The sequence below is a fragment of the Thalia democratica genome, chromosome 6 (assembly GCF_965202585.1).
Source record: "Thalia democratica chromosome 6, ktThaDemo2.hap1.1, whole genome shotgun sequence".
Lineage (NCBI taxonomy): Eukaryota > Metazoa > Chordata > Thaliacea > Salpida > Salpidae > Thalia > Thalia democratica.
Genome location: NC_139170.1, coordinates 29,241,490 through 29,253,852, shown reverse-complemented (window position 1 = coordinate 29,253,852; position 12,363 = coordinate 29,241,490). Strand labels below are relative to the sequence as shown.

Genomic DNA, 12,363 nt, shown 5'->3' with positions numbered 1-12,363 from the left:
CATGTTAAGTAGAAACATTTTGATTTGACACAAAAAATCTACCATATAGATAAACTTTTTTTGTGATCATCAAAACCTTTTTTATTATAAAACACATCTAAAGTAGCTTTACAGTATATGTTAAATATTTTTATACCATTTAAAACAAATTTTTACCTTAAACTCAACTTTAAACTAAAAATAAACTCAAATGTGTACTTCTAAAAACCCAAAAAAAAATTAAAAACCTGAAGAAAATTTGCTAAACATATTTGCCATCCCTGACCATTCTGAGGTTAAATTTATAAAAACTTCATTTGTCCCATTACATAATTTTTAATTTACCTGTTGATATTTTTACCTTGCTAGTTTAATAAAATTAAATATTATTTTTATTTGTAATTTATAAGTGGGATATGAATTGAATGTGAGTTTTTGTGATATTGCTTGAAAACTTTGAATATTTTAATTAAACTCCAACTGACTTAGGCTTCCTTGCTGTCTTTTAGTAAACTTAAAGATCTTAAAGTTTGAGAAATTTTGAAAAAAAAAACCTAGAGTTTTAAACAAAAATCACTAAAAAATCTGGAGTTTCAAACAATTTTTACATGTAGTAAATTTTTTTAACACAAAAATTCTGCCATATAGATAAGAATTTTTGTCATCATCAAAAAAACTTTATAAAAAAACACATTAAAGTAGCTTTACAGTATCTTTTCAATGTGTTATACTATTTAGTACAGTTTTTAAACTTAAACTTAGCTTTAAACTAAAAATAAACCAAAATATGTATACTTTTTAAAACCTCAAAAAAATTTCTTTAAAAAATGGCAATCCTGTTTAAGGTAGTCAATTAAAATGTCAAAAAAGTTCAAAGTATTTTTTATTATATATTAAGTAAGTTTTCATGGATACATAAAATTATTCACAAATTTTGTTATTTAATTTCAATTGATTTAAAATTTAATGTTGAATCTAGGATTTAAAGAAAAATCTAGGGTTACTTAGAGAAGTTCAAGGTCACTCAAGACAGTTTTTTTGACTCAAAGAGTGGCAACTATGTAATATATTTTATTATATCAAATAATTACTTGTTTAATTTCTAAACTGGTTAAAAACAAAAATGTTCTGTTAAGTATTTAATACAGGATTGCCAAAAAATCTGGAAATCTAGAAAAACCTGGAATTTGAGAAATTTTGAAGAAAAAAAAAACTAGAAAAGCCTGGAATTTTTAACAACTTTAACATGTTTATTAATATAGTTCCAATTTGGCACAAAAAATCTATCATATAAATTTAAAAAAAAATTTTCATCATCAAATTTTTTAATCATAAAACACATTTAAAGTAGCTTTACAGTATTTTTCCTATGTTTTTATACAATTAAACACAGTTACTTACCTTAATCTTAACTTTAAACTAAAAATGGACCTAAAACTTTGTACTTTCAAAAACCTGGAGGTAATTTTGAAAACCTGAAGAAAATTTTCCAAAATCAATTGACAACCCTGTATTTTAGCATGATAGCATTTTTTTCAAATATACAGTTTTTCTATAATTCTTCTTATAAACTCAGGCTAGCATGAAGCAACTCAGCTTAGTTTTTGATGACTCAAGTTGTTTTTTTCCTCTTAAGGTTGTGACATTCTATATCATGAAATTAATGTTTAACTAGAGAGTGCTTTTGTTTGTAATTTTAATATTATATATGTTATATAAAACCAATAATTTTACAACAAACATTTTTTTATTAGGATAGTTTTACTAAAAACAATTTTTGTTTCATAAAAGTTTATAATCTTTTGTTTATTTGATAAAATGTTTACTTTAAAAACAGTATTTTAGAAAAATAATAGTTTTACTTAGTTTTTTTTTTAACTTAGGTTTTGTTTCAAAAATGTTTTTTAATACTACTTTTTTAAGATGAAAAGTTGTAAGATACGGTTTCTTATTAATATATGTTTTTATAATTATTTTAAGTATTTTTTGGGAAAAGTATTTTATCTTTATTTCATAATATCAGTAACTATTTTTTAACAATAACTTACTTCAAACAGTTCCTTACTAAGATAGTTTTTAGTTCAAGGTTTATATCGGAAAAATGTTTGTTTTTATATACATTTGATTTGTATTTACTTCTGCGTACAAAAATATCATTATGATGTACAAAATATTCTAGCCTTTACAAATAAGGTTTTATACACAATTTTGAATTACAGTAACCTCTCGCATTTTTACGCACTCTCGTTTAGTTATGCATTTTATAATTCTAAAAAATTCAAAAAATAAATGTTTTGATTTTTTTTAATATTAAACAAATTTGGTTTATTGTATATTTTTAATTTAAAATATGTTTTTAAATGCTAACTCACCTCTCTATATATCTTTAGACTTTATAACTTATGTTACTTGAATTATTGATAAACATTTAGTTATACCTTAGTATATCAGAAATTTTGTTAACAATAAAAAATTAAATTAAAATTGTGAAAGAAATATGACTGTGATAAATAATGAAAGTATAATGAAATAATGAGAGTTGAAAACACAAATTAATAATACAGCACTATATATTAACAAGCATCTAAAAACAAATCTAATGAAACTTCCTAACAAATAGTAGCAGTGATACCAAATAAATATAGAACTTACACTTAACACAAATCTCAATTGTTTTTTTTCTTTAGTACACATATTACTAATTTTCATTTGACAATTTTTTTTTTAGTTTAAATTCTTAATTGTAAACAAATGCTTAATTATAAATTGAATTTGCTAAGTAGAATAGAATATAAATGTTAAGTATCAAATAAGTCACATAAAGATAAAATCTACTTATTATTAAAATTAGTAAAATATTTTCAACAAGTTTTATTATTTTATATAATTTTAAATCCTTATTTATAATATATGTATAGTTTTATCTATTCTCTTCATATATATAAATAAAGTAAACAATTTTTTAAAGTAAGAAAGTCCCCAGTCTGCTTTTAACTAGAAGCAATATCAAAAAAACAGCCATTAAAGTAAGTATAATTAGTACCTCTCGTATCTTTACAATCTCTCGTATCTTTACGCACTTTTTCTGTGGACACAATGTGTGTAAATAAGCGAGAGGTTAATGTACTACGTCATAATGTATTTTTTTAATGTTTTTTACTTAGTTGCATAAATGTGTTTCAGTTCTATTGGTTTATCATAAGTTTACTAAATAAGGACTTTTGTCTGAAGGCGTTAACAGCGGCTTCTTATAGAAACAAGGTTGCCACAAAACCTTAAGTTTGACAATTTAAACTAAAAAACTGGATAACATTATATTAAAGAATTTTAAAAATTTTGAAAAAAAAAGAAATATTAAACAAAAGTCACTAAAAAACCTGGAAAAACCTGAATTTTAAACAATTGTGTTATATTAAGTAGTACAGTGCTTCCTCGCTAATCCGGCCAAGTTGGGTAAGAATTTTTTGAAAATACAGCCGGATTTGCCTTTGGCCGGATAAGAACAAAATATCGCTTTTTTTACAAATTATCTACCTTAGTTATATTATGAATGTATATAACAAAACGTACTATAAAATTTCTATTAATTTAATTTATTTTACTTTATTTAAATAAAAAAGAATAAAAACAGACTAAACTAAACGAAACAAAATTTTATAAGTTCAAAATTAATGGAAAAAACTACACTGTTAACACTTTAACTAAATTAAGATTTTTTTTTGAAAAAAGAAAGAATGGAATATTGTTTTACAGTGCTTTTTCGTTTCTCAGCAGAAAACTCACAAAACTGGATGAGTTTTGACACATCTTCAGGTGTGGCTTCTGGTTGGCAGTTAAAAATTTGGTGTTCAGAATAGCCCTCAGTTATGACAGAGTACTCATTTATGAATTTATTAGCAACTGAACTATCTGAACTTAATTTTTCGCCACATATTTTAAGATTACGCAAGCCAAATCTTCTGCAAAACCTCCATTGAAACCCCGTACTTGCTGAAAAGGGCCTTGAGTGTTCACCGTAAATTAACTGATGAAACTCGGAGGCTTTTTCTAATAGTATTGGGCCAGTGATTGGACAACCCTTTTCACGTTCCTGACGAAACCAAATGTAAAGGGCGCTGTCTAGCTTGTCAAAGACGCCTCCCTCTACTTTTTTGCCGTTTTAGCAGCTCCAATTAGTCCCAGCTACTCCTTTTGGGCTTTAAACTTTTTGAAATTTTCTTCGCCTCTCAAAATGTCATTTAAAGTTGACTTACCAATGTTAAACTGGCTCATTATAACAGCTTAAGGCACATTATTGTTTGCCATTTCGCAAACTTTTAACTTGTTTTCAATTGCTAGTTGAACGCGCTTTCGTTTCTTTGCTGAATTACCAATTTTTTAACCAGATATGTTAATTGTAGTACATTAAAGTGTAACTTGCTTAGCAAAGACAGAAAAACTGCAAATGAATAATAAACAAGTTTGTTACAACTGAGCGGGAAAAGTATGAAAAAAAACTTAAGATTATCAAATGATAATTTATTATGACGTAACTATATATTGCTTACATACTTATAAAGCGTACATTGAATACTTTTTCGAAGTAAAATGAAATTAAACGCTAAAGTAAATAAGTCGATTTCTCGACTAAAACCGGCCGGATTAGCGAGGAACCGGATTAGCGAGGGCCGGATTAGCAAGGAAGCACTGTATAGTTTGGATTTGACACACAAATCTATCAAATAGATAAAAAACATTGCCTTTATTATTTTTTTTATTAACACATTTCAAGTAGCTTTACCGTATGTTTTAATATTTTTATACTACTTTACAGTTTTTAACCTTAAACATAACTTAAGCTAAAAATAGACCCAAAAACATGTACTTTCAATACCTAAAAGAAATTCAGAAAACCTGGAAGAAATTTCATAAAAACCAGTTGCAACCTTATAGAGAGTTGATGTATTTTTCTAAATATACTTTAGATCTTTAACTGTCCAATTTTTTTTTTTGGATCAGACACTTTTTGCATTATAGCAGAATAAACTGCTTTAGTTATCTTGACAAAATTGATTTGAATTCTATTACATGACTTAAAATAACGCAATTAGAATCTTAGCCAAAAAGTGTATATTAAAATAGACATAATTGTTGATAAGTTATATCACAGGATTTAATTAAATTCTTTTTACAGCTGTAACTAACCTGTTGTCATAATGAAACAACACTGTTTTTACAACATTTTTATGCTTCTGTTTTTTAGGAGATTTAGTAAATGATACCATTTACCTTTCTGAATTGCAATAATTACTAGGATGAATATTCAAAAAAATCTTAATTAATGAACAACATAGTTTTTAGGTTTTCTTGTTTTCCTTTAGCTTAAGTTTCTAAATTTTGCTAATGTTGACTTTGTGTTATAAGCTAAAACATTCAATTTCTATCTTTTTTTCTTGCTTTGAATATACTGCAAGCCAGTTCTGATGTTCTTTTTTCCTGAGATAGGTGAAAATATGTCTAAATATATTCTTTTGCTTTCATTAAGCGCAAGAGGGTAATTTTTTTTTTCAAAACTTACATTAGTAACCATTAAAAACCATTAAAAAAGTATAAAGCCATTTTTTATAAGTAACAACATGTAAAATCTAGTAATATTAATAAAACTATTAATACAAATGTACAGGCGAGGCTGAAGTTTTTGTTATCAAATTTCTTAGAATTTTAAAAGAAATCTATTAATTATTAAGAGCTAAATACAATTCATTTTTTTTTAGTTTTGAAAAAGTTTAATGTTAAAATTTTGATTATTTAAAAACCACAAACTTAAGATATGTACCATTTTAAATGAACTTACTTATTTAAAATCCTTTCAAGTAAGCTCAGTAAATAAACTTTGAAATAAATAATGTTTTATATACAGGTGGAAAGTTTTTTTAACCAAAATATGACAGTTTGTGCAAAAAAAAGGGATTAAGAACAAAAATTATAAAAAGCCAGGAGTTTTGAACAATAAGAATTAAATCTATCATAGTAAATGGATTTTTTGGTACCATTTAGAATTTCATTTTTTATAAAGTACATATAAAGTAGCATTACAGTATCTTTACAAAAATTTTTTAGTACTTAAGTATTCTAATAAAAATGAGTAGAAATAAACAAAAAAAAATGTGCTTTTGAAACCTGGAAGTAATTTAGAAAACTTGGAAAAAAATTATAAAAAACTTTGGCAATTTTTTATTGTATATAATAATGGTATAATATCAGTATAAAATGTAATATGTATAATAATTGGACAGATAGTTTATAACTAAATTAAAAAAAAGTTCAATGGATGCTATAAAATTGAAACATGTGAGTGACCAAGTCATTTGTCAAGAACATGAGGCAAAAATCCTTATGCAGGAAATCAAGGAAATGCAAACTAGTGAGATTGATGAACTCAGGAAAACAGACGAGATAAAAAAGCTGGAAGCAGACAATAAGAAGCTAGAATACCAAGCCATGCATTTGAAAATGGCCATTCAAGAAGAACAAACCTCTTCTAAAAAATTAATGGATATTGTTATGAAGTTGTCTCAATTGTTCCAGCAGGCTGTTAATGCTGCTTACCCAGATGTTGATTGCAAAATGTCAGTTATGCCAAGCATCAAACAAGCTTCTGACTTTCAATGCAGCAATGCCATGCAAATCTCTGGAATGTTGAAAAAGAAAGGCAGCAAAGTTGCACCTAGAGAAATTGCCCAGAATGTGGTGAACTGTCTGCCTCAAAATGCATTGATCAAGTCAACTTCGGTTGCTGGACCCGGATTCATAAACATCTTTATCAAGCCAGAGTTTCTAAAGATGTCTATTGCAAACTTGCTTGTTCATGGTGTGGAAGTTGAAAAATGCGGACACAAAGGAAGGGTTGTAATAGATTACTCTTCACCAAACATTGCCAAGGAAATGCATGTAGGTCATTTACGCTCTACCATTATTGGAGACTGTATTGGAAACTTGTTTGAGTTTATTGGCCACGATGTGCTGAGACTTAATCACCTTGGTGACTGGGGAACTCAATTTGGAATGCTCATTGCTCATCTGATTGACATGTTTCCCAACTACAAGGAAGTTAGTCCCCCAATTCAAGACTTGCAAACATTTTATAAGCAGTCAAAGAAGAGGTTTGACGACGATGCTGAGTTCAAAAAAAGAGCTTACCAATATGTGGTAAAACTGCAGAGCCGCGAGCCAGATGTGACAAAAGCCTGGCAGCTCATTTGCAAGGAGTCCAGCAAGCAGTTCAGAGCTGTGTATGACAGGCTGAACATTTCAAAAGACCTCAAAGAAAGAGGAGAGAGCTTTTACCAGAACCTCATGCCTGGAGTTGTCAAGTTTTATGAAGAAAAGGGAATGGTTAAAGTGGAAGATGACAGAAAGCTTGTCTTCATTGAAGGCCAATCTTACCCAATGACCATTCAGAAATCAGACGGAGGCTTCACTTATGACACAAGTGACTTGGCAGCACTTAACCAAAGAGCAAACGATGAGAAGGGAGAATTTCTTTTGTATGTGGTGGACAACGGGCAGGCAAGCCACTTTGATCTGGTGTTTGCGGCTGCAGAGAAAGCTGGTGTTTACGATAGCAAGAAGACCAGGGTGGAGCATATTGGATTTGGTGTGGTGCTTGGTGAAGACAGAAAGAAGTTCAAAACACGATCAGGTGAGAATTTATCTAATTGACTGAAAAACGACGTATTTAATTTTATCAGTTTGTTTTTATTAACATATTGATATTGTTATGCTATTGTTAATAAACAATTTCATTTTACAGAGGAAAGTTTTACCTTTAATTTTATTGCTTAAGTTGTAACAATTGTTAATCAAAACTTAATTATTTTGTCCAGGTACCACAGTTCGCCTCGTTGATTTACTCGATGAAGGGCTGAAGAGATGCGAGGAAAAGTTAAAGGAGAACGGCAGAAATAAGGAGCTGACTGAAGAAGAGTTGGAAAAAGTGAAGAAGTCAGTTGCTTACGGATGCATCAAATACGCTGACTTGTCGCACGACAGGACCAATGACTACGTCTTTTCCTTTGACAGAATGTTGGAAGACAAAGGCAACACTGCGGCCTACTTGCTCTACGCCTACACCAGGATTTGCTCCATTGCTAGAAACGCGGGCGTCAGCCAAGAAAGCCTTAATGAGTACGCTGCAGATTCGTTGAAGAAGGGAGGCGTTGAGATCAGTCATCCCAAAGAGGAGGAGCTGGCGAAGAGCATTCTGAAGTTCCCTACTGTTCTCAACACTGTGTGCAGCAACCTGAAGCCGCATATGCTGTGCGAGTACTTGTACGACCTTAGCAAGACGTTCACAGAGTTTTACAGCACCTGCTACTGCATACAGAAGAATGAGAAGACTGGCGAGACCAAGATTCACATGAACAGGCTGTGCTTGTGCGAGGCTACTGCCAAAATAATGCAGTCTCTCTTCAAAATCCTCGGCTTGAAAACTGTTGAAAAAATGTAAATAGCTGTAAATTAAATAGGTATTAGGAACTAAAATAGTTAATTTTTATAAACTATTGCACTAAGCTCTAACATTTTTTATTGTTTCCGTATAGGCCAGTTACATTCAGCCGGTTTTATTTATTGAGGTGTGTGTTGTTTGCTATTTATATTACCTAGCTAAAGTTGTTAAATTAAGATATTTATTAAGTTTAGAAAAATTTCTATGTTTAATTAATTTTCTATAATTTCAATTATAATTCCAAACTTTAGAGGTATTGATTAAATAACTGTTTAAAGTTTGTGTGTAGTTCGATTATAGCTAGCACACTTCTACTCTTTTGGTAGTAAGAAAAACAATTAAGTTTTAGTAATCCATAATTTATAATTTTATTTAAATGAAATACACATAACATGTTAATCTGTTTAAGCACAGTGTTGTTAAATATAATGCTATAAATAAGGTTTTCGTCTAAATTAAGTTATCGTACCTTGTTTAAGGTAGCTTCTAGTGAATTTATAAAATGTGCCTAATAAAGTTTATTAATATTGTGTGAGTTTTATACTTAAACTTTTTGTTTAAATGTTTAACTAAAAAAACTTTTAAGTAGATTATAAAACAAATACAATTATTTCAGACTACATTTACACTTAAGTACTTGGTTTATAAATTATAATTTTATAACTTGCAATACAGAATAATGATAAATGCAATTAAAAATTTAAAAAAGAACATTTTTTTAAAATCCAGCACTAATTTTGTCAAAAATATTATCAAGGGTAAAAAAAAAAAAAAAACTTATAAAACTACTATAAAGTTTCTTAATAAAAAGTATTTTTTATTAAAAAAAACAAAAATAAACTTCACCCACGTATTTATTATTCAACAATATCTATTGCTGAATGTCATAAAAATAATTAGTTTCAAAACGAATATAGAATTAAGAACTATTATTATTACATATCACTTAAAGTAATATCTGTTTAAACCAGGGTTTCCCAAACTCATACTAAATCGGCCCCTTTTAAGAAATTGGAAAAAAAATGCCCCCATGATTTTGTTATGTAATTTTTCTCTTGAGTACGTATTTTTGAGCCAAAAAAGTTGTGTTCGAAATGTAATTTAGTCTGGTACTTTTTATGCACGCACTTTTAGGCAGTATTCAAAGTAAAAAAAGGGCTTGAGAAAAATAATTTACAGTTAATTTCTTATAAGCCCAGTAAAGTGTATTTAAATAATTAATTATTAAAAAGCCTTATGCAATCACTAATCAATTTTGTTTAAATATGAATTGTTTTGAAACTAATGAGACCTTTAAGTTAGTGGTGGACAACTTTTATAGTCAGCAAGTCATATTTACTAAAAAAATCTTTCTAGTGTCGACTTATTAAAAAATGTACTGGCTGCATAACTTAAAAATAAACTAACATATAAGAAAATTAAAAACTTAAGCAAATTGTAATAAAATGATTTAGTTTTATTGTTATTTAGGAAGTACTATTGTGAACTGAAAACCAAATTGAAAACGTAATTCAAAATATTAAGTGTCAAAAAACTAAATTTTATTTGTTTTGCACAAGTAGTTACTTGGCTGGCCGAAACTTAACTGGACCGTACGTTACTTATCTTAAATGAAACATGACATTATAACAATCTCTCATGTAACGAACTGTATGTTTCGTAGTAGAATACCATGAAATATTGTTTCTATTCAAATGGAGACCTCAAATCTATACTCTTTTAAAGCCAAAAAAAAATCTTTTTTATAATAAAAACTTTAATGGTTATCAAGACTATTTTGTTTATACAGATTAAACATTCTGTAAAATTCAATAACTTTCCATAAAAAGTCTGTCATACTAATATATTTCAAACAAATTTTTTGATCACTATGCTATAAAAACTTTTAGTGTAATGTAAAACGACAAATATAAACTGCAAAATTAACCAAGTCAAAACAAAACTATTAATAACTTAAAACATAAACCACTTAATAAATACAATAGACTTCTGCTTGAGTTCGCACTTTATGACCTTTAAAAAATCAAAATGTGCAAACTCAAAAAATCATTATTTTTTTTTTACAAAATGGCAAATTTCAATATGTTATTATGCAATAATGTTATGAATAAACATAAAATCCACTAAAACATAAAATAAGCATTCAAAAAATAAAATATCGATATAAGCTATTAGATATAATATAAAATTTGTTTTATTAATAATTAGTAATATACTTAATTTAAATTAGATTTAAGAATATACAAGTTTGCACTTTTTGTCGGGTAAAAAGTGCGAACTCAAGAGGAAGCCTATCGTAATTAATATTTATAAGGCATTAAGCAAACCTGTTGTAGAACAAATAACTTAATAAAATTTTTATTATAAAAAATACTACTTGAATGTAATACAAACCAGATTAATTAAGAAGTATAAAAAAAAAACTTTAATAAAATCATGTCTGCTACTGAAGTCTAATCTAATGTGAAGGATGAGCTTCATGACTGCCTGCAAGTTTTTCTATATTTGGTTCTAAAACAGTCAAAAAAGCCTCAAGTCACCTACTTTACAAATATATAGATTATATCTTTTGCTCGAGATGTTGATAGCTGAACTGAAAGCTTTCTCAATAACATAGCTAGAAGGAAAAACTATAAACAACAATCTAACTTCCTCCCAAATGATTGGATACTTTTGTCTTAGTTTTTGTTGATATTGTAACTTGTATTAAGTTAAACAATTTATAGTTCTCGACTTAAATGTCTTTAAGGAGATTTTTATCCAACATTAATTTTAACAGTTTATCACTAACAAAACAATGTTTCACTCCTATACTTGCATATAGGAGATCCTCAGTTGTTGTAAATAGGTCTTATTCAAATAGAATTAAAATAAAATTCTATTTGAATAAGACCTACTTACAATAACTGAGGATCACCTATATGCAAGTATAGGAGTGAAACATAGTTTTGTTAGTAATAAACTGTTAAAATAAATATTGGTTAGTTTTTGTAAAGTCCAAAAGTTTTCATATCGTTCTTTGAAAAAAGTTACTTTAAGTTCAAGGTCAGTTTGTAAGTCTGAGTAAGTTTCTTTTAAGTCAACGTTAACTTCAAAAAGACCAGTATCGAAGGGATCCATAATCCACTTCGGGACGTTTAATTAAAAAACGTCAGTAAACCGTTTATTAATATCACATTTAAGCTAATCCAGATGAGATGAAAATATTTCTTTTTCATCTTTACTAATTTGAAGTTCAAAGTTTTCCAAACTTGCAAACTGTGAAAACTGATTAATTGTGAAACTTCTTCCATGCAGTTCAAGTTGGTTTCTGAAACTGGTTATCTTGCTTTTGACTTTCACAAGGTTCAAGTTTTTACCATGTAAATTTTTGTTCAGATCGTTGATCTTACCATATAAGTCTGACATCTAAGCAATGTCTATTTTTCTTTCAACAAGAATGTCAGCCAATACCTTATCCTTTTCAGAAAAAAATCAATATCTGAATTAAAAACAGCCACAAACTTTCTAAACAGTTTCCTTTTGATAACCATTTCACTTCTGTATACATTATCAACTTATCAAAAACCTCATCATTGTCATTGCACAGCTGTTTAAACAGATGACTTTGTAAAACATGCCTTTTAATTTTGTTAACAGCTTTTATCACAAAATTTAATGAGTCATTTAAACGGACGCTCAAATTTTTGGAACTAAATGTTGGCGATGTATATCGCAATGAATAGTAAATATATCAAAGTTTAACTTTTTGTAATATGTGATTAATTCACGATACTTTCCTATCATAGATGGAGCACCATCTGTTGCGATTCCTATAAAATGTTTGGAAGGTATTTTATTTATTTCAGAATATGTTTTAATTTTTCAAACACAAACCATCCTGTGCTATGCGTTTC

The 12,363-nt window shown here is 28.1% G+C and overlaps 1 protein-coding gene across 1 annotated transcript; it reads left to right on the top strand.

Annotated features, from left to right (window-relative positions):
- Positions 1-6,259: 6,259 nt before the first annotated feature.
- LOC145837761 (arginine--tRNA ligase, cytoplasmic-like) lies at positions 6,260-8,973 on the top strand. The gene is made up of 2 exons (XM_082945202.1): positions 6,260-7,660; positions 7,845-8,973. The coding sequence occupies exons 1-2, from the start codon at positions 6,286-6,288 to the stop codon at positions 8,465-8,467; spliced, it is 1,998 nt and encodes a 665-aa protein (XP_082801328.1). The 5' UTR covers positions 6,260-6,285; the 3' UTR covers positions 8,468-8,973.
- The last annotated feature ends 3,390 nt before the right edge of the window (positions 8,974-12,363 follow it).